Raw genomic sequence first — 21,535 nt, 5'->3', positions numbered from 1 at the left:
CATGCTGCAGCAGAGTCAAGATGCACTAAATGTTGTCCAAAGGTCTTCATTTGAGTCTGAGAGGGTTTTCTGTGTCACGGGAGACGCGCTTTGCTCCCTCAACGTTTGGATATGCTGCAGCACATTATGAAGAAGTGGAGCAGACATGACACATGCCTGAGGAGGCTTGTAACCCAAACCCTGTTTCTGTCCACCTGTGAAACTTTTCTTGGCCAGCTCTATTTATAACGCACATGAACACATACGCACACACACTGGACATTTTAGTCTGCAGCACAAGATGGAGCAGACCTAGAGTGTTTGTCGGCGCTAATGCCCATAATTCTCTCTCGTCTCGGTCCCAACCCTGCAGGAATCTGCTGGTATGCTGCTGTCACATGTTAAGCCACATTTCTGTTGGTTTATTTGTGCTCTAAGATTCAACTTTTCCTTTTCTCACTACAGGAGCTATCTCTCCAGACCAAAAAAAATCATGGTATGGGTTTATATTTCCATTGGTTGTTGATATCAATTGCTCATGTGTCGCGTGTTTTCTGATAAGTTATTAACAACCTTCCCTTGACTTTTAATCAACAGGACAGCCTTGCCTCTTAATTTAACATTAAAACATTAACATCTGTCTGTTTTCAGACTTTCCATATTTTTCCTAACGCAATTATTTTCCCCTGTTGCAGACATGACAACCTTTGACTTTCTTTTTCCTAATATCATAAACCCAGAGCCATCGTTCTCGGGCCCCCAGGGTGAGGCAGCATGTCCACTGTGACTCCTGCTACAGCCGGCGCTGCAGAGCACGGGTGGAGGTCTCCGTGTGCTGCGCCGTCATCCCCTGCCGCCTGCACTGTGGTGCCATCTTCCACCTGTGCAAAGAGGAAGATCACATGCTGCTCTGCCCCAACGTTAGGGTGCCCTGCATCAACGCCGAGTACGGCTGCCCGCTCCACCTGCCCCGCTCCATGCGGGCGTCACACCTTCGAGAGTGTCCAGCCAGCGTGGTGTGTTGCTCCATGGAGTGGAACCGTTGGCCAGTCAATGATGCCCATTCACATCCAAATGTGGAACTGCATGAAAACCTGCTGAAAGAAAGAGAGCAGAGAGGATGCCTGGACCTCGCCATGGCCCTGAAAGACCAGGACTGCCTGTTTCACTCCATCAAAATGAAGAAACTGTTCCCAGAACTGATTCAGACTGTGAAAGAGGAGGAGGAGGAGGGGGAGAATGAGTGGAAGAAGGGAGAAAGAAGAAAAGAGAAGCAGAGAAAGGAAAGGGAAGATGCCGCTGAAAGGGAAGCGGGAAGTCACACCTGGGAGTCATTTAACATGTTTGACGTCAGCTCACATGATGACAAAGAAGAAGAGGGTGAAGATGATGTTGAGCTGACCCAGGAGGAGCGAGAGGCTATTGCTAGGTCTTCAAGTGTGAACGCCGAACTCTTGGAAAACTATAACACCTGGGAGCTTATGTTCAGCATGGAAAAGAGTGGCTGCAGGGTGACCGAGGAGGCAGCGGGGGGAGGCAGAGGTCAGGGAGTCTCAAAGCACAAAGCCCTCGCCACTCTGTCAGAAGAAGATGCAGAAGAAGCAGGTGCTACAGCATTAAACCCTCACAAAGGTGGAGTAAAAGCTTCACTCTTAGCTGCCTCCAAACCCTCTTTCTCCTCTCTCACTCCAAAGAAGTTTGATTATGGTCACGTGGAGCCGATGAAGATTATCACTGTGCGCACCTTTAAAATCCCCACCAGCTTCTCTGCCAGGCAAGGCCGCATCCGCAACCCCAGTTTCTACAAAAGGGAGAGTGTAGCCGTTGATACCAGTGACCTCGGGGTCAGGCCAGAGGAGATTCCAGTTTGGGATGAGGTTCAGGTGAGAGACAATGATTTTCTTCTTCATTCTATCAGGCGATCATTCATCACACTGATGTGTTTTACTTGCTCCTCAGGCCTCTCTGCTGTGCTCTTTAGAGAAGGAGCAAAGGGGTCACCTTATTGCAGAAATCGTATTCACAGATGGCCTCTTGCAAGACGAGGGCACTCAAACCTACAACTTCCGGTCTGTTCCTTTCCGGAGAAACACATCCCTGGCTGACCTGACCGCTTGCAAACCGCTGGAGATGCACCTTCAGCTGCAGGTGGAGAGCGTCACCAGCCGCCACCACAAGGCCAGCTCCACTTTCACATTCCTCTGTGGACAGACGTTTCAGCGCAAGGAATATGGAAAACATTATAAGTTGGTTCTCCTCTTATAGTCATATACAGTACCTTAAATTTAATGCTCAAATATTTCCTATTTAGAATCATTTGACATATTTCAGACTATCTCCTGTACAGGAACATTCACACTGACATCCAGATGGGTGTCAATGGCTGGTTTGAGCAGCGATGCCCTCTAGCATACCTAGGATGCACCTTCAGCCAGAAAAGGTTTCAACCCTCCACATATGACGCAAACGTCACCTACAAGTAATAAAAAGGTTTTCTTTTTTACGGTTCATTATTGGTACTCTTGCACAAATGTACACTCTAATAACTATCCTTTCAGCAAGGATCTGGGTTGCTTCTGCCTGCACCCTGACGTCGCCGTCTCTCTGACTGCAGCATCCGAGCCACCCCAGAGCTCATCAGCTGCCTTCGGTGGTCAGAGGAGGAGGGGGGGTTGTGCAGGAGGAGGGGAGGATGCTCTGAGCTTGCTGCCCTACGAGGTGCTGTGTCACGTGGCCAGTTTCCTGGACAGCCTGTCTCTGTCCCAGCTGGCTCTGGTGTCCCGGCTCATGAGGCAGGTGTGCTCCTCACTGCTGCAGCAGAGAGGGATGGTCACCCTCCGCTGGGAGAGAAAGACCTACTCGCACGGAGGAGCAAAATGGAGAGTGAAACACAAGGTACAACAACACTATATTCAAGTGGATGATTTGTGTTTGAGTTGTCAACATTTGCGGGTTTTACTACGTCTTTTCAGGTGTGGCAGTTCAGCACAATGTTCTCTCCTGTGGACACATGGTGCTTCCACGACCTCCCATCCATATCAGGGCATTTAAAGGTGTGTCCATACTATGAGAAGGAGACGAGGACAGAGAGGATTCGCCTGCCGTGGAAGGAAGAAATACAAACCACAAAAAACTGCAAAGGTCCCACCCTGGTTAACTTGTTCCGACAGAACAAGGTCCAGATGTAGTCTGCAATCTTGAGTTCATGCTGCTCAAGTTAGCATCAACTGATCCATGTATGTTGCTTTGCATTTTCCCATTGTATGATTTTATTTTCTTTATAAGAAAATGTAAAACAATAAAATAAATCAGACTTATTGTCTTATTCTTACAATATCATTACCCACAGTTGCACTAAAACATGGACATCACCATTATAGTTATATATTATAGAGGAGGTCCTTGTGGTTAAAAAAATCCTCATTTAGCTGCTTTTAATATATAAATAGACGCTACAGTTCTAGAATCATCAGAAAAGGCTAAATGAGTTCATGAAATAATAAGAGAGCTTTCGGCATTCCCTGAGATGCCCACAGTTCCAAGGTACCAATATAATGATTGCCACCATTATCATATTATTGTTGTTGTGGTTGTTGTAAGAGCCCCAAAGAGAAATTTTGCTGGGTATGAAATGATATGAAATGATATGAAAGGAAAGGAAAGGAAAGGAAAGGAAAGGAAAGGAAAGGAAAGGAAAGGAAAGGAAAGGAAAGGTGTGCAAAACTGTTGTGAGACCAGCGATGCTGGTTGGTCTAGACGCAGTGCCACTGAGGAAAAGACAGGAGATGGAGCTGGAGGTAGCAGAGATGAAGATGCTGAAGTTCTCTTTGGAGTGACCAGGATGGATAGGATCAGGAATGAGTACATCAGAGGGACAGTACATGTTAGAGGCTTTGGAGATAAAGTCAGAGAGGCCAGACTGAGATGACATGTCCAGAGGAGAGATAGTGAATTTATTGGTAGATGGATGCTGAGTTTCAAACTGCCAGGCAGGAGGCCTCGAGGAAGACCAAAGAGGAGGTTTGTAGATGAGTAAAAGAGGACATGAAGATATTTAGTGTGAGAAAAGAGGATGCAGAAGATCTGCTTAGATGGAGGCAACTGATTCGCTGCGGCGACCCCTGAAGAGAAAACCCTAAAGGAGAAGAAGGTATGCTGGGTATACCTTAGGCATGTTGGGTAGATTTTTTTACATTTATTCGTTAACAAAGAGTATTTCTGGGTCAACTTTAGTTAAGACTCACATGTAGTTAATTTAATACGATCCTAAAAAGTTTAATTCTTCAACTTTGCAGCCATCTTGATGCTTGAAAGGATGTGTGACGTGACACCTAGCTCCGGTTTTGTGTGCGGGCTTTGTCGAGCGGCCATTCAGGGTCGACTGCCTTGTCAGCCTTTCTCTTTACATCTGCTGTGAAACACAAAAGAGCGCCACCGCTTTTCTCTGCAACACTAACAGGGCTCAACCCTAACCTGCGACATCGCAGAAACCGGTCATTCTTCCACCCAAAAGTGACTTTTCTGTTGCTTTTTCCTTTTGTATTTTTTGACCCAAATCTTCCACTTTTCACAGCCGTCGTCAGCAATGAAAGTTGGGGATGGACGCGTTGACATGGAAACAGACTTCTTTCCCATCAATGAGCTGATGAGTAGAAAAACAACTGTGGATGTGGAAACACTCTCAGTGGAGCAGCTGGAGAATGTTTAATGTTTCTGGAAGAGTTTGATGTACTTGTGGCATTTAGACTGATTCGGACATGTCTGGGACCAAACCAAGTGAGTAACAAGGCTGAGCTGAGTGGGTCGGACAGGTGGAGCACCATCAGAATATGGCTCTGTGAACTTGCATCGTGTCTGCAAAATTAATTGCAGTATATATTTAAACTAGGTTGCATGACTACAATCCTTTGTGTGCGTATCAGAATGTAATGAGTTTTTGGAGTCTGACGAGGAGGAGACATCAGAGGAGCTGACGAAGGCTGTTTGTCTGGAGTCAGAGCTCCAGGAGGGACAGTAAGTATTAATCCATTACTTAATTAATTAACATTGTACTTGTTATATGATAAAATGGTTAATTAAAAAGAGGAATCATCTTGCCAATCAATATATAGCACGGGTAGCATTTGAATACCAATTTTTATCAATTTTAGATTCTCGAAAGCCACGCAAAAACACACATAAAAAAAGTCTCAGACCCAATTAAACCATCCTGAATAACATCTTATATTTTGACAACCTGGACAAACAACTAAATCAGGCACTTTCTAGAGTACTTCAGGGTAGACAACAAATGTGACATTAAATGTTGAAAATCTAAGTAATAGTGTATCATTGATTGGGCTGTAGCGTACCATGTGTGGTCCACGTGCCTCAGGTTGCCAACCTCTTCCTGTTGCTTTAGATCGCATAAATTTCTTTTCGTGTCATGATGCCCCAGACTGTCTCATTAATACGTGTGTGTCACCAAAGGATGATGGAAGTGGAAGTGGGACATCACAGCGTGCTCCTGACACACTGTGAGGGTAAATTCAGCGCCATTGGTAATCAGTGCACACACTACGGTGCACCGCTCAGCAAAGGTAAAAGGGGACACACAGGCCAAATTTGAACCACATTTTGTCCACACATAATTGTGTGTTTGTGTGTGGGGGGTGTATTTAGGGGCTGTTACAGGTCACACAGTGCGCTGCCCGTGGCATGGCGCCTGTTTCAACGTCCACACGGGAGATCTTGAGGAGTATCCTGGCATTGATAGCTTACCATGTCATAAGGTACAGGAAGACAAGACTTTTTGCTGTCATGGACAACTGCTGCCTTTTTAACTGGAACAATTTCACCTCCCGTAGGTTACAATTCACAACAGCAAAGTGTATGTTTCAGTAAACAAAAAGGTCTGTTGGTCAACCCTCACGTCAAACACATCAGGATGTGTAATTCTATTCTAATTTTTTTATGTATATGATGGTGTGTCTTATGCTTGATTCAGACTCTCAGGCAAGAAAAGAGAATTAAAACTATGGGAGCTGCAGTGCCAGGATTTACACACACTGTTGTGCTGCTGGGAGGAGGTATGTGTGTGTGTGAGAGAGCGGTTCAATATTTGCATGAGCACATTTTTGGGAAGTGGGGGCATTTTGGTTATTTGTGTTAAGACTTGGTTTTAAGGTTAGAATTAGGTCCAGGTTAAGGTTCAGGTAAGTTTGCATCAGGACAGGTGGGTCATTTCAACCTGCATTTCTAATCACATGACACTTCTGTGTCAGCACAGGAGCTGCCTCTCTGATCTGCGCTGAAGTTCTGCGCCAGCAGAACTTCCCTGGCAGGATCATCATGGCCACCAGAGACGACCTTCTGCCTTATGACAAAACACGACTAAGCAAGGTTCGCGAGTGGAAAGAGCACAATATTAATTAACCAGAAGAAAAAGATGTTTTTTTGGATCTGTCCTGAATCTTATCTGCAGGTAATGAATGTGGAGACTGAGAGTATTCTGCTGAGGAGGATGGAGTTTTACCTGCAGTACGATATCGAGGTGTGGCTCAGGAAAGAAGTGAGCCTCTTCCTCCTCATCTCCGTCATTACAATTAACTGTTTATATGATGTGAGGTTTTCAAACCGTTTCGGTTTTCTGGATCTGTGTTTCCGTGTTTGCAGGCGCAGTCAGTGAACACAGATGAGAAAACTGTCACATTTGATGATGGTTCAGTCCAGAGTTATGATCAGCTGCTCATAGCCACGGGCTGCAGGTACAGAATTTTGGGATTTAGATTAGATTTATCCATCCAGAGTGCATAATTATCTTTTTAACCCAGGTTTTAACCCATGTTTTATTTGTGAAAAGCTTTATTTGAGTGGACTATGAGAGAATAATCATTATGGTCCAGCTCCCAACCAAGGCCTCTTAATGAATGGCTGGGCATCTAAAACATTCATTTACTTTAAACATCATTAATGTTGTTAATGTCAGGAAAAACAAGACCAGATCTTCCGTATATTTGCATGTCCAGATCAATGTAGATGTTAGGAGACAGTAGGCTGCAAATGTGTTAATGTGCCTTTTCATTACGACTAAATAGAATTAAAAGACTAACTTTTTATTGAAATGGACCAACACATCACAGACAATTTGTGACACCATGATTCTGCAAAAACAAAGTCATAATTTGTATTTTAGAGCAAAAGGTCTGAATGTCCCCGGCATAAACCTGGACAATGTGAAGATGTTAGAGACGCCCGAGGACGCTCGGCAAATCCATGAAGCCTGCATGGGCTCCAAAGTCGTCCTCGTTGGAACCTCTTTTGTTGGTACTTTTGCTCGTGTGCAACATTTGCACTGACATTTAGTGTCATTTCTGACAGCAAATGCACAGAAAATGGTCCCTTCCATTAAATTATACCACACAAAAATGACCATAATTCTTATATTCCTACATGAATAAAGCAGCTAAATTTATAAAAATTTTAAAAATATCAAAAATTTGCAGTTCATGTCATTTTTCTTTCTTAGATTTGCCTTTATGGAAGGCCTGGAAACATTAAACTAAATAAAGAAAATACAGAATATTGACCTCAGTTAATTAATCAACCTGAATTTAAAAAAACCCAACGCCTTCAAAACACTTTAACACAATGGTAGAGCAATACAAACGTCTTCAGTTAATACACCAATCATGTGCATTTCCTGACATTTCCTCTGGCATCTTCTTCAACACGTTTTCCTCAGGAATGGAAATTGCATCTTATTTGATAGACAAAGCTTCCAGTATCACTGTGATCGGCAGCAGTGAGCTGCCGTATCAGAGCACGCTGGGTCCTGAGATCGGAAGAGTCACGATGATGGTGAGGCGGAGAAACTGAATCAGCAACTTTACAGGGCCAGTTTTTGACTTTGTTGCTTCTGCAGATGCTGACTGAGAAAAATGTGAGATTCTACATGAACGACAGCGTGCTGGAGGTCAGAGGGCAGGACGGAAAGGTGAAGGAAGTGGTGCTTAAAAGTGCAAAAGTTCTCCCCGCAGACGTTTTTATTGTGGGCATTGGTGAGTTCACCCTCCGGCTCGTGACAACTACATTTATTTTGTTAACTGTTTTGAACCGTAGTCAAATCATTCTGGCAAAGTTTTGACGCTCAACCAAAACATGCCTCATGCTTACCATCAAAGTCCTCTACAATGGTTATTCCTGTAAATAATGCTCCTCCACGTCTTGCTGGTATTTGGCTGCACTGTCCAAAAGGTCACAGCTTTATCACCCACTTTCCTGCATATCATTTTACTTCATGGCTTAATGTTAAAGTGTTGCTTTCATTTTATCTTTCCATCTTCAGATTTTGTCTCTTTCTATCGCCAGGTGTCAAACCAAACTCGGAGTTTCTGCGTGGAAGCAGAATACAGCTGGACTCGAGAAACTTTGTGGTAGTGGACAAGGTTAGCTGCTTATCTACGAGATTCCAGTGCTTAGAATTTTTGCGGTTTTACAGACACCAACAGTTTTAATTGTGAAAGAAATAATGTGGTAATAATAAAGGACCCTGAACACATTATTGCACTATTAACAGTTTGCATCATCAATCATTAGTTGTCTGTTATCTCCCACCCAAAGTACATGCGCACCAACATACCCGGCGTGTTCTGCGGAGGCGACGTGGCCACATTTCCACTCACAATGGCCAAAAACCAGCCAGTCAACATTGGCCACTGGCAGATGGCACAAGCTCATGGTAGGATAGTGAAGTAAAGCAAGCTGTCATCATTACACTGAGCAGCTAATCTATGTCCCAATTTCAGAATATTTGAAGTCTAGTGATAAGTTTCACGTTACAGGAAGGATAGCAGCTCTGAACATGCTGGATAAACCAACCGAGCTGAGCTCAGTTCCTTTTTACTGGACCGTCCTACTGGGTAAAACCATCAGATATGCAGGTGGGAACACACACACAAGTCTGCGTTGTTTCAGTGGCATCCTCACATGCACATCCCTGGATGTTTGCCTCAACTCAGCTGGCATTGATCTTCTTGATTACTTCCTTCTTGGAATTTACTTTCATTTTCTGCTACTTGTGGACAGATTTTGAATAAACTTGTCAAACAAATCGAAAACCCTCTGTCAATGTGATGTAGAAGTCCTCATAAACACTTTGAGATAGCTCCATTAACAATAGCAGAGTGGGACGCAAGCACGAGAGCGGGAAGGCTAACAACTGATTTTTAAGGCCGCTTTGTGGACCTAAATCAACCTCACACTTTCCATTTAGCCAATACAAAAAAATTTAAATGCATATTGATTAAAAAATATTCAGTAGGAATGGAGGTTGAAATTATTCACTTACCACTAGAGGGCAAAATAAGCTCTAATGCCGTCTCTTGTGGTATTGTCACGATGGCTCATTTATCTGCAAATATAACTCATGTTTTCTGTGTTCAGGGTATGGGGAGGGATACACAGAGATTGTTGTAAAAGGAAAGTTAGAGGACAAGAAGTTCCTGGCGTTGTACATCAAGTAAGTTGAGACACACTTGTGAACAATGGCGATGCATTTAGATCAAATATTTGTGTTTTTACCATTCCCTCTTAACCTATAGGAATGATGCAGTGATTGCCGCAGTGAGCCTAAACTACGACCCAGCGGTGTCAGCAGTAGCTCAAAGGCTCATCGCTGGAAAAGTCATTACGAAGGAAGAGGCCCAGTATGTAACCCCTATTTTTTATGTTTTGTACGTTTAAACAAGTGCAGACAAAATAAACAAAAAGATAATTCTTTAGCACTTAAACTGAGGACAAACATGTATTAAATGAACTTTTAGAGTCCTGCAACTTCTATTGTCTTTTAACCAAGCATATGTTCAACTTTGTTTTGGCAACACCGCCCCTAGTGGTTGATATGGTTATTGCATGTTTCACTAAACTAAGCACTTCGAGTGACTCGAGTCATTTTATTTCTTGACAGATCTGATGAACTGGATTGGCTGCAATTGTCCTGATCACAGCCGTGATACCTCCTATGTAGCACCAGCACCGAGCTGGTGTCAGTCACTCACTCTTCTCCGAGCAAAGGCAAAGAAAGGCGACGGAAGAAAATGTCAGTTCAGAGAAGACAAATATTACTGAAGGCGTAAAACTAGAAGCCGAGTTGAAGCATTGTGTTTAACATGTGTCACCTACTAATGTGATGGAAACTCCACCATGGAAACAACATATACCTCAAATGGAGCCAGTGTTTCTTCTTCAACCTCAATACTTTGTTCAGACTCTGTAGCGTTTCCTCGAAAACCCAGGCGAACTTAATGGCCACTGGCGGGTCAGTGAGTTGGTGGAGGGATTGGGAGAACAGAAGGGAGCGTTCAGCTCTTTGAAGCAGAGATGCTGAAACAGGCAACAAAACACAGCAACAGGGGACAATGGAGTTTCAGCAAACAGGCGGCGTGGCAGGCGGTCCACAAATGCTGTTTTTCCGCTCTTCCCTCCCTGCTCGGTTCGGCGTTGTCTTCAGCTCACCACGCTCTCACGCTCTTGTGTCATTTCCTGTCAGCAGCATGCCTGGGTTAACTGTATCCAGGTGCGGTGCACTTTTCACCACCAGTGCCAGTTAAGAGACGCTGTAGGCAGCATTCGCACATGTCCTTTCTTTTGGTCGGGACCAGTTTTTCTCTCCTTTCTCCGTGTTTTTTTCCACAGTTAAATCTCACTTGAACATCCCTGTCGACTCTTATCTCAGTCCGTATAACTCGTATTTACACACTCGCAGAGACAACTTGGTGATAGGGTTTTGCTTTCTGAATTATCCAGCATATTTGCAAAAGAGCTTAGGATGTTTATTGTTTAAAATAGAGGTGATGAATTTGTGCTTAGTGCTGTTAAATGCCAGGAGGTGAAAGAGTGACGACAACTATCCGACATGTTCTGGGATTTGAAAGGAGAAACGATGGCACAAGACAACTGAAATGACAGAATGGTTGCAAGTACAATTCTCTGTTGCTTGAAAAGTCAGCTTTGTTTTGCACGCTGTCAACCATATAAAGTGATTTTTTTTTTTACCAAATAATGGTTATATTCTATTAAAGTCTGTCTTGTATTGCACTTTTATTCACATGTTTTAAAAAAACCCTCTCAGCCGCAGCTGGACTGTCTGATATGTGTTCATTGACTCGTGTGCTTGAGCATCTGGAGACACGTGAACTCTCCACCATCTGCTCTGGAAAGACTAATTCATAGTGATTTCAGCGTCACGTGACCCGGCATTATCTTCGTTTATGTTCAGCCCACAACTTTAGTGCATAATATGGAAGATGAAGCATAATCCCATATTAAGATTAGAATGATCTAGAAGGGAACATTTTGAAGGAAGCCAATTCTGGCCGATTTGTGATTTCGCCAGTGATTTCCTGTTTATGCCAGAAGGGGAGCTAAGTTTGTTAGCATTGTGAGCTAATAGTAATGAACTACAGTTTGAGCACAAAAGGAAGTTTGAGTGAGTAAATAAATCTTATGACGATGATGCCCTGACCCAACTTGGAAAACTGAAATTAGGTCACTCTGGGTTTCTCCGAAATTCGTAGGAATAGGAATTCCGATGCATAGGAATCTGCACCGTCACTGCTCTCCAATTTCTTTTTCAACCTTTTTTTTCTGAATTTAATGACTTGATCACGCATTTCTACAGAATTGAGACCATTTTATGACATTTAATAGCACTATAAAATTCACTAGAAGCCATTTTATGAGTGTCCTTAGCAGCTTTGTCACAACTGAAGTGGAATGTGCCTTAGATTTCAGGCTGCCTTGTTTTTCTCTTGAAAATCAACCCCGCATCTATTTTCACTGTGTCCGCTTGCTTGCTGGACCTCCTTCAAGAGAGCCTCTCTGTGGGAGACGTAGCGCTGTCGTCTGTTGGCCCTGTACAGCTGCAGCCTCTTCTCTTCAGCCTGTAGGTCCTCCAGCACACCCTCCCACCTCAAGCTCTCCCTTGCCTGCATGCAACCATCATCTGCTGTGTTCCCCTGGGCCTGGCCTCCACTTCCACCGGTTTTCCTTGTGAGCCTAAGCAGTGACGGCGAACCCTTGAGGTGTTTTTTGTACCCCTGCGCTCTCCCATTGAAATGTTCTCCATCTTTCGTCCTGGAGGTTGTGTTTTCGGGCAGGCAGGCCTGAGAAACATCCAAATGCTCTGGAGGGAGTGTGGACACTTGGAGGTTCTCGGGAAGGGAAGAAACACCCTGGGGTTTAACTGTAGGGAGGGGACGTATATATTTAGGTACCAATGACTCCCTCTGGAGTTGGAGAGATAATAGCTGGTGACAGTAATGACCTGTGACACTGGTCACCAATCAAGGCCTACATGGAATCCTCCATCATCAGGTGATCACACAATAAACTTTATCTGAACTACCACAGAGATTCAGAACATTCCAGCATCTTGAGCAATTATAAATGAATGCTAAGAGGGGGCTTTTAGCAATTTTTCATGATGGAACAGCTTCATGGGAGGAAAACTTACTATCCTGCTTTTAATAAAACGTGTCAGAATAATTTAATTCCAGACTCATGTCGATATCCCAGTTCTACAGAAGAGAAGACTTTAAAATCCCTTCGGACTCCAATAATGTCTTGACCCGTCACGTGGCAGTTTTGATAAGCGGTATGATTTATTTTATTGCCCTTCTAATCAGAGGTTATGGTTCTTAGGAGCAGTCTGTATTCGTTTTTTGTGGTGTCTCTAATAGGATTGTATCAAATTCACAGGCTCGTCATACTTTCTAAACGCCATTGTTCTGCAGAAGTCATCAAGACGTGAATGTGATCACTGAAAATATAAAGATATAAAACTTCTCCAATGAGCCTTTGTAAAACTGACACTGACCTCTGTTTTCTGAAGGAGAGGAGGTGATGGCTTTCTTTCTTTTCTTTCTTTTCTTCTTTCTCACGTCAGGACTCCTGGAAGACTGAAGGAGTTGACAGGTTCTGTCCTCGGGCATGTTGTCGCCTGGGTTCACTGTGCAGGAAACACCATCGACAAACAAAAGCTTCTTAAAAATAAAATAAATAATGAACCAATGATTCTGAATACGATTGATGATAGTGAAAACATTGCTCCTTTACCGAAATAATACTTGTGAGTAATCGCACTTACTCTTCCGGGACCCGCGGCACACTCACGCGCTGTTACCATGGAAACCGGACTCAGCTCGCGGCGCATTCTGTCTGGTCAATCTGGAAACAACACGTCTGGTCTGAGGCATTTTTCATAACTGCTTTTTAGGTTGATTATTGCCACAGACATCATGAGAACTCGATTATTTTTATTAGAAAGAAGCCGTGGAGCCTATTTGACGGTAGGAATGGGCACCCTGTGGACCCATTTTCCTTATAAATCATTGTGCAACGTTTCGTTCCCAAGAAGAAAAACACCATATGACAAGGCAGAAAAAAGCGTGTGTGTAAATGTTTTGTTTGACAGGAGAAGGCAAAATAATTTGACCCCGACGTGATTTGAACACGCAACCTTCTGATCTGGAGTCAGACGCGCTACCGTTGCGCCACGAGGTCTGTGCCGCCGGGTCGTGTCCTGTATAACAAGTATTAAACATTACTGTCAATCTACAGTATGTGTAAGTCATTTTTGCACGTAGATACAAACATACATACCATATGACAGTATGCATAGTTTTTGCCCCCTGATGTAATGTATGGGATGAAGTCAGGACACATTCATATGAGCCCAGGCTGATATTCTTAGATCTCGTGGGTGTATGATTTAATGACAGAATTAGAACCTGGGTTGGATATAATGTTGTTAGCAAGAGAAAAGACTTTAGGAAGAATTCAACTTAAAAAAAACTGGGGAATATATTAGTTTGAATAAATAAATTAATTCAGTGTTATTTTCTGCTTCATTGTTGTAATAATGATGACTTTTTTGTCTCACTGAAGTGAGAAGGGCTTGAATATTTCAATACACACACATAAAAATGATCTGGTTTCATAAAATTTAAGATGTTTCTGAAAGACATCCTCCACGCAAAATCGCTCATCTGAATCCAACACACCATATTTTCAGTCAACCTTTGCCCTAAAATTCATTATTTACTTTGCCGTGTGTTGTAATACTTGGCCTTGCAAACAGTTTGTTCTTGCAAAGTCACGGACGGCAGTGGGAGAAGATATGAGTAGCATTCCTTCTCCATGTGGGTCACATTTTAAAGGATTTGTTTGGAGAGAAAAAAATCTAAAATATCAAACTCATAAGAGTGAATAAGTAAGTGCATATCAGCTACTCTTACCAAACACTGCTGTGCATTGTCTTCAGTCCACCTCCCTATGGTTTATGAGCAAAGAGGTCAGTGAACTCTAGAGAGAAATGAGATCATTTGTAGTCAAAGAATTAAATGGATTTCAATTAATTGTAGTGTAAATGGTTAAAGTGGATCTAGCATTAATGAGATAGAGAGGGAAGGAAAGGGTGAGCATGATTTGCTGTGTGTGCTCGCTGTGCCAGGTGTCAGGGAAGAAGCAAGTGCAGAATGACAACCACAGTTTTACAGAGAGAGACAGAGTGAAACATAAGGACGCTGGCCTTCAAGTGTCTGTGTGCGTCACTGCTGAGAGAGCAACTAGTTCATCTTGACCTGCTAATGTCGCTGGACGCCATTTGCGGTCCCGGACGGTTTCTCAACACGACGGATGGTGGTTCAAACTGAAACCTCGGCGAAGTTTACCTCATCCTGGACCACAGAAATGTTTACAGATGAGTCAGAAGCAGAGCTGAGATGTTTAGAATGCTGCTGGAGCAATGGGGCGCAACAAACAGCTTTCCTTGTGTCCATTCTAGCATCAGAATCAGGCACAGAGGTAAAGAAATGAGGTGAAGAAGCTTGAATCTGAAGTTAATGTTAACCAGCTTTATTAATATCAGAAAATGAATGTAACCTTGGGCGTAAAAGGCAAAATTTCTTGGAATTTGTCCGGGGACCTTAGAGGAAGTGGGCCTTGTCCAGGCTGAAATGTCAAAGATGACTCAGCCCACAACCATTTCTTTGATTTTGGAAGATTTTTGGGACACATTTTTGAATTTGTAACTCATATCTCAACCAAGCAGATCCCAGAACTGTGTTATCTTTCATTTAGGTTAATTCATTTCATATTGAGCTTTGAATTTTTCCACCTGTCTTGCCTTTGACGGGGCCCTTGATTCACATTTTCTGCATCCAACAGCAATAAAGGCTCTAAGATATTTATGTATTTTGATTGTCACTGAATAAAAACCTGACACACATCTTTTCGAGTATTGATATTTTTATCTCTTGCGTGCCGACAAAAGCATTCTACAACATTTTAGGGGAAGTAATTGCGATTACAACATATTTTGCTGTACTTGAGGAAGAAAAGTCAAACCGAAATGTATTTATTGCGCGGCGGACGTCAGATCCGTGCAGACTGTGACGTACTCCTCTCGTGCATAGCATTATGCTGTCGTGGCCTCTACGTCATCACGCTGCCAGCTGATCGGAGTGGAAAGCCGGGTAGGAAGAGAGGGAGGGAGAGAGAGAGAGAAAAGGAGAGAGAGAGAAAAAGAGTTGTGTAAAAAGGGGCTGAAGTCCTGCGCTGCGTCCTCCTCCTCCTCTGCTCCTCCACTGCTGCGTTGGGAAAAGTGCCCTCTCCACGGCACCTTCGCACGTCTCTCTGGCTGTTTAAATATCGCGGATGAAAAGCAAACAGAAAGACTTGACTGCGACACACCCTTGCTGAAGGTCCAGGACGAGGTCTGGCGAGCGGTGGGCGAGGCAGCCCGAACTCCGCGCTGCGCTCGCTGGCTGACCGCGCAGGAGCGACCCGGCCGGCGGTCAAGGTGGGGCGTATTCCCGATTCCTGGTTTTGATTCTGTCTATCTTTCTGCTGCCTTAAGTCTAGTTACTGTCAGCCCGATTCGAGCCTGTGGCGGCTTGATGACCCAGTTTGTGTGGAAAAACTGCAACCTGCGAAAACCGCATTTGACGCGACTTTAACCAACAAACACAAATCTCTGCGGGTCTGATTTCTTCACGCTCTGGCGTCGTCAGGCTACAGAGGATATGGGTCTGATCTCCTTTCGAGTTCTGGCTGAAGGCCTGTCATTTAGATCGGGCCCAGCTGAGCTGAATGAGCACCCTTTAAATCTGTCCGCGACCTCTCTGCAGCTCCCAGAAGCGTTTAATCAACCTTTGGTCGATTGTTTTAGTGCAGAATAACGGAGATGCTGAAGTAATCAAATCAGTTTTGCTGTCACTATATTTAAAAATTAATAGGAGTGAATACTACACACATCCAAATAGACAATATTGTTGATTTCCAGGTTCATTTTACAGTACAAGCCATGAAATTGGTTATTCGGGTATAGGGATGTTGGCTTTCCTAACCTAAATATCTTAATAAGTGTCAGCGTTCATAACCAAGTTTTAAAAAGTGCTGAGTTCATAGCAGGCCAGGGGAAAAGCCCGGCTAAGTAGGCTATAGGTGAAAATCAGGAGGCCAAGTCATTCCTCAGAAATGCAGTGACACCATCCTACAGGCATCTCTTCAAATTAAAGCCAAGTTTGTAAGAAGTATTTCGCTTTCCCCCAATTCTGTGACCCACGCACGACGTCCTTACAGACGCTGATGTAACATTAGGGGTTTTTGGCTGCGGCGCTCGAGTGAGTCTGCGGGCCCGTGTGGAGTTTTTAACAGATTTGACACTCGTGCAAAGCGTTTTAAAAGCAAAGTGCAGTGAATTTCCCTGCACTGAGCAGTGGAGTCGGCGCTGGTGGGGGAGGAGGTGGGGGTACTGTAGTGGAGCCTTACATAATTGTACAGCCAGAGTTCAGTGCACCGGTAGGAATGCGCAATAGGCTGTGTCACGAGCTGCATTTGTGCCATTGCAACCCTGAGCGTGACCACCCCGTCAGCGCCGATCACATGGCGACGACAGGGTGTCGGTTAAGTAGCTCCTCATCTTGTCCACTTGTGTTGCATGCACAATAACCTCATCTGTGCCATTTTATTGCCTACATTTGCAGAAGTGAAGCCATCTTGCTCAACTTGGGTTACACCCATCATTCCTCTTGCGTGTCTTGTCAAAGGAGGATGGGGCAAGAGGAGATGTGGCGTGAAGGTTCGTTTGAGGGGGAAAAAAAAATCCAGTCCTTTCAAACAAAATGGCACGGAGTGCCTGAGGGACAGGCTTACAGGGCCTCGTGCAGCACATCTCCCAGGATGTCAGGAATCCAGGAAGGCTCAGCTCCGGGTGAAACGTGGCGGAGCCCCCTCCTCATTTGCCGTGAGGGTCAGACCGTGTTCAAAGTCCAGCAAATGGGGAGCAGCGGAGCATAAGAAGTGGCTCTCTGCACTGTGATGAGTGTGTTGCCAAAGCCACCGCCCATTCCTCGTCTTTGTCCCCATTCCCAGTCTAAAATCATCACTCTATATTACAGACTGCAAACTGGGCCAGTAAACATTCTCCCACTGGGCTGCACCCATAGCAGAGGAATGCACCTGAAGGGGTGTTCGTCACTGTGCGTTTCCACTCAGCGGTGCACGCCGGCCTGAAGTGTTTGCAAAATTTCGCCTCTTGGTTGTCAAAAGTTTGAGACTGAGCAGCAGGCGTGTCCGAAGGGCGGAGCCAGTCGGCGCTGCAGTCCGGAGATCACTCCACGGAGGACCTTGGCCGACCACAGGAACGGAACGGAAATGGCCACATTCAAATTTTAAGATGCCTGCAGTTGTTGCCACTTCTTCTTTAATGAATTCACTGTGTCACGCCGGTGCATTGCTGCACTGCTCACATAGCCGATCGCCACCTGACCTTCAGACCTCGTACTGCAAATGCAAGGAGAAACATAATTTTCCACTCCAACTCTTATCTGGGAACTGTAAAACTCTGCCGACCAGAGTCAGAATTAAAGACCGAGTGTGTCCTATTTGAGTCTGGGCCTTATTACCTCAGTACAGCAGTATGGAAGCATCAAGCGAGGGGGTTTGTGGTTTGCAGAGAGGCCTGTCATCAGTTTTTTTACTGAGAGTACAGGTTCTGTCAGTCCCATAAAGGACCTGGCAAAGAGTTAAAATGTCAGTGAAGTGTTCATTCACACCCTCCTGTTTACACACTGTCGTAACCATTTCTCTTTGACACGCACATCCTGCCTATTCAGCAGCAGTGTCTTTCCTATTTCTTATCCTCCCTTCCACGGCCAGAGTGCACGCAGTCCTCGATAAGCTCGCTCTTGTGTGTGCCGGACTGTGCGTTATCTTCTGTTTGCACCGTTGCTGTACATATAAAAGCTCATCTCAAGGTCTCGACGCAGACTGTCACGAGGCTCAGCCAGGCTCCCTTTCTGGGAGAAGGCCGGAAGCAAAAAGCAGGACCGGAGGTGAAGGTGATCGTGACGGCAGTTGCGTCGGTCTGTCCGTCCTCGACCGGTGCAGACCAGATGTAGACGGGCGGATGTGTTGGGAATGGGCGAAGGATAGAGGGATGGAAAAGGAGAGATTTTGCGAGCCCACAGCAGCTGGATGGAATTTCTAACATACGCAGCTGGAATGTCAGGAATGCGGGACAGTCTGATCTGACCAAAAAAAGAGGGTGGAGAGGACAGATGAGTCGCGAACCAGAACTTGAAAAGAAGAAGTAGTGATACGGAAAAGAGTGGCAGAGCTACGGCTCAACACAGCCGGTCATTGTGACCATGGAGATACAGAGTTAGTGTTGGTGGAGGGACTGACTGTCACACCACGGAACAAATAACTAATTCAGTTTCAGTTTGAGGTTGAGGCCGTCCGACTCGACCATCAGAGCCCTCAGTGTGTGTGGCTTGAGGTCCCGTACTGTACGTCCTGCTCCCTCCTTTCATGCTAACACTGACATGAATCCATGTGCAGGCTCGTGTGGGAAGGCGGCGGTTCGCTTAATGGTCAACGTGCGATGAATGAGTTGGACCTGTTTCTTAAAAGAAAATCCGACCCGTTTGAGAGCTGCTGTCTGTTCTTTACCTCGCGTGCGAAAAAGCGCCGTCCTCGTCGTTGGTCACAGCAGAGGGTCGCTTTGTGGAGACAGGACTGCTGTCCACCGCAGTGCTTCCTTAGTGACCACACAAGTTTAGGCTTCCACAGGGAGGCCTCAGCATCACCTGAGAGCGAGAAGGTTTTAGTTCAAACTCTGGAATTTGCATAGTTTTCCTGCATCCATGAGGGTTTCTCCATTGATTGAAGACTCTTAATTGCCCCTTGGTGTGATTGGATGTTGCCTTTGTACCATGTGATCCACTGGTAACCTGTACACGTGCTTGAAATAAGATAATTCTTTATTCGTCCCTCAATGGGCTTGTAGATTGTCAAGAGACCACTGGGCTCAATTTTGAATTTTCAGTTAAAATTCACGTAACAATGATTTTAGCCTGGAAACCTAAACAATGTGGTGTAAAACGCATAATTCAAAGTCAGCAGTGAAAGTCAACAATGCCAGTGTGCATTTTTGAGATTTGTCTGCTATGTTTTAAATTTCCATCTGCATGGCTCGCCTCCGAACGCATCACGACACCCAGGGGGTCAACAAGTGTTCCACACTGAACAAACTCCGAAAGGATAAACACGGTGGTTGATTGAACGCGGAACACTTCAGGAACTAGCCTGGAGACAGTTGGGCGTGGCAAGTTTGTGTTCTTTTTCCCTCACAAGTCAGAACAGGCTCTCACGGCCTCGATGCTGATTCATCTGCTTTAAAAAATAACAATTCTGACGTCTATATGGATCAATGTTGTCAAATGTTGTTTTGTTGGTGTTTTTCCGCCTACCGCTGGTGTATTTGGTGATCACCATCATGGAAATTTTTAGTGTAGAATGGTTTCATTTCTGTAGAAGGGATTCTGCTCCTCTAGGTCCGGGCTAAAGTCTACCGAACACTCAAGCTCCACCATGAGACCACTCTGGTTCTCTTTACTACAGGAATGTTCAACATGTGTTACTCATCATCGTCCAGATGACAAGTGGAGCATGTTCACGATATCTCAAGATTTATTTTTTTTTAAAGAGAAACAAAAAATGTGTTATTATTGAGTTGAGATTAGAAACTAAATCAAAACTGATTTAATTATTGTTACCCAATTATTATTGTACTTTAGATAAATAGATTTAATAACCATCTTCTGTCATGATCATTGCACTGCTTCAGTCTAGGTGAGGTGGAAGTGCTGATATGGCTCAGACTCAAAGTTGGTACCTTTTTGTTCAGACAATAGATTTAAATCCAATTGACAATTAAATAAAAAGCAATCAACAACTTCTGGTTTCATGTTAAGTTTCTTACCCCCCTCCTCATTTTGGTTCTGTAGCCACGGTAACTGAGAAATTTCTTTCTTGTACAGTGCACCACGGCTGCCAATGCATGCACGCATCCCTCCTGGTAATCTGACGCACTCTAGTGTGCGTCGCCTCTGTCGGCCTTGCATAGCGACTCATTTCACCCACTTACTCACAGCTGATGACGCGCGTACGTGTGTGTCTGCATCTGTGCTGCCAGTGCACGGAGTTCAGAGGTGAAGTTAAACGATCTCTTGTTCTCTTCCTGTAGGAATGTGCACGCCTAAAGCAGACTGAAAAGGAGGAGAAATCTGACATCTGCGCCTTAAACCCGACTCTTCAAAGACTCAGGATTTGTGATTTGATCTCTCATGTCTGACGCTCCCTCGGCCTTTGACCCCGAATAGCTGACGCACAGGAGTTCTTCACTGGCAAGCTTTATGTTCCTGTACACATACTAAAGCTGCCAGCTGAAGAACTGCTCTGCTCAGCCCTGCACCAGATGACTCAAGTGGAGGAAGTGAACCGGGAGCGAGAAAGAAGGAAGGAAGGAAGATGGTGTTCCGTAAATTCAGTATCCACACTGGAGTTTAATGACCCACTACATTTGAGGTTCCTATGAATTCATTAAATGTGTTTTTCCAACAAGACATTAGTTTTGTGTTCAATGCCTCAGTTTTGACTGTTTTCTACCAATAAAGACATTTTCCTCATAAGGTATTGTTGGCAATAAAGGTGGCTACCATAGCAACAACACACACGCCACAAAGCACAGAATAGTACCTCTGAGCTTTCAAGTTGAATATGATCCCATTAGAGGTTAAACTGATGAATCCTTAAAGTTGGCATTAAATCTATTTGAAAATTTTACCAGAAACCAGATTCCAACAGGATGAATAAATTCACTTAACCCTGATAGTCTGGTGACGTGTCCAGGGTGTATCCCACCTCTCGCCCAGAGGCAGCTGGGATAGAATCCAGCGCCCCCTGTACCCAACTAAGGTATAAAGTTGTAGACAATGGTCACGGAGAGGGTACAAATATGGTTGAAGGCATGTCCACCCCTGGATGAGACACCAGTTCATCACAGGGCCTTATGGGAGCATTCATAAGTTCTGTACCTTGCTCAAGGGAACCTTGGCAGTGCTCTAAAGGTGTTCTGGAAACTTCCTGTACTAGCAAAACCCCTTCCATGAGTTGTCCACACCGGATCTGCCATATTAAGATATTGCATTAATGGTTTAAATCTAGATTA

General features: G+C 44.5%; 2 protein-coding genes, 3 long non-coding RNA genes and 1 other non-coding gene across 8 annotated transcripts; 4 read left to right on the top strand and 2 right to left on the bottom strand.

The window, feature by feature from the left end:
* The first annotated feature begins 235 nt into the window (after positions 1-235).
* Positions 236-3,297, top strand: LOC130537330 (F-box only protein 40-like). 3 transcript variants are annotated; one of them, XM_057054052.1, is made up of 7 exons: positions 236-362; positions 445-475; positions 720-1,862; positions 1,939-2,225; positions 2,327-2,458; positions 2,538-2,874; positions 2,952-3,297. In XM_057054052.1, exons 1-7 carry the CDS (start codon positions 313-315, stop codon positions 3,165-3,167), a joined length of 2,196 nt encoding a protein of 731 aa, XP_056910032.1. In that variant the 5' UTR covers positions 236-312; the 3' UTR covers positions 3,168-3,297. The 3 variants fall into 3 exon arrangements, with proteins under 3 accessions (XP_056910032.1, XP_056910033.1, XP_056910031.1); XM_057054053.1 differs by lacking the exon at positions 236-362 and having other exon boundaries at positions 365-475; positions 2,594-2,874; XM_057054051.1 differs by lacking the exon at positions 236-362 and having other exon boundaries at positions 365-475.
* A 927-nt stretch (positions 3,298-4,224) lies between these two features.
* aifm5 (apoptosis inducing factor mitochondria associated 5) lies at positions 4,225-10,066 on the top strand. Its single transcript, XM_057054970.1, has 18 exons — positions 4,225-4,755; positions 4,902-4,992; positions 5,449-5,558; positions 5,641-5,750; positions 5,826-5,870; positions 5,966-6,047; positions 6,248-6,360; positions 6,443-6,529; positions 6,634-6,725; positions 7,154-7,284; positions 7,703-7,818; positions 7,883-8,018; positions 8,329-8,405; positions 8,581-8,698; positions 8,802-8,900; positions 9,403-9,478; positions 9,561-9,665; positions 9,926-10,066. Exons 1-18 carry the CDS (start codon positions 4,737-4,739, stop codon positions 9,957-9,959), a joined length of 1,641 nt encoding a protein of 546 aa, XP_056910950.1. The 5' UTR covers positions 4,225-4,736; the 3' UTR covers positions 9,960-10,066.
* Positions 7,058-13,165, bottom strand: LOC130537869 (uncharacterized). The gene is made up of 3 exons (XR_008953715.1): positions 13,086-13,165; positions 12,836-13,001; positions 7,058-12,202 (listed from the first exon to the last, which is right to left on the bottom strand). It is a non-coding gene; the product is annotated as an uncharacterized LOC130537869 (long non-coding RNA).
* A 284-nt stretch (positions 13,166-13,449) lies between these two features.
* Positions 13,450-13,521, bottom strand: trnaw-cca (transfer RNA tryptophan (anticodon CCA)). Its single transcript has one exon. It is a non-coding gene; the product is annotated as a tRNA-Trp (tRNA).
* Positions 13,522-15,402: 1,881 nt separating this feature from the next.
* Positions 15,403-20,930, top strand: LOC130537868 (uncharacterized). Its single transcript, XR_008953714.1, has 2 exons — positions 15,403-15,820; positions 20,552-20,930. It is a non-coding gene; the product is annotated as an uncharacterized LOC130537868 (long non-coding RNA).
* LOC130537870 (uncharacterized) lies at positions 15,829-20,260 on the top strand. The gene is made up of 2 exons (XR_008953716.1): positions 15,829-17,344; positions 17,421-20,260. It is a non-coding gene; the product is annotated as an uncharacterized LOC130537870 (long non-coding RNA).
* Positions 20,931-21,535: the final 605 nt, after the last annotated feature.

This window comes from Takifugu flavidus, chromosome 14 (genome assembly GCF_003711565.1).
Source record: "Takifugu flavidus isolate HTHZ2018 chromosome 14, ASM371156v2, whole genome shotgun sequence".
Taxonomy (NCBI): Eukaryota; Metazoa; Chordata; class Actinopteri; order Tetraodontiformes; family Tetraodontidae; genus Takifugu; species Takifugu flavidus.
Note: the sequence above shows the minus strand (reverse complement) of the source record. Positions and strands in the feature narration are given on the sequence as shown.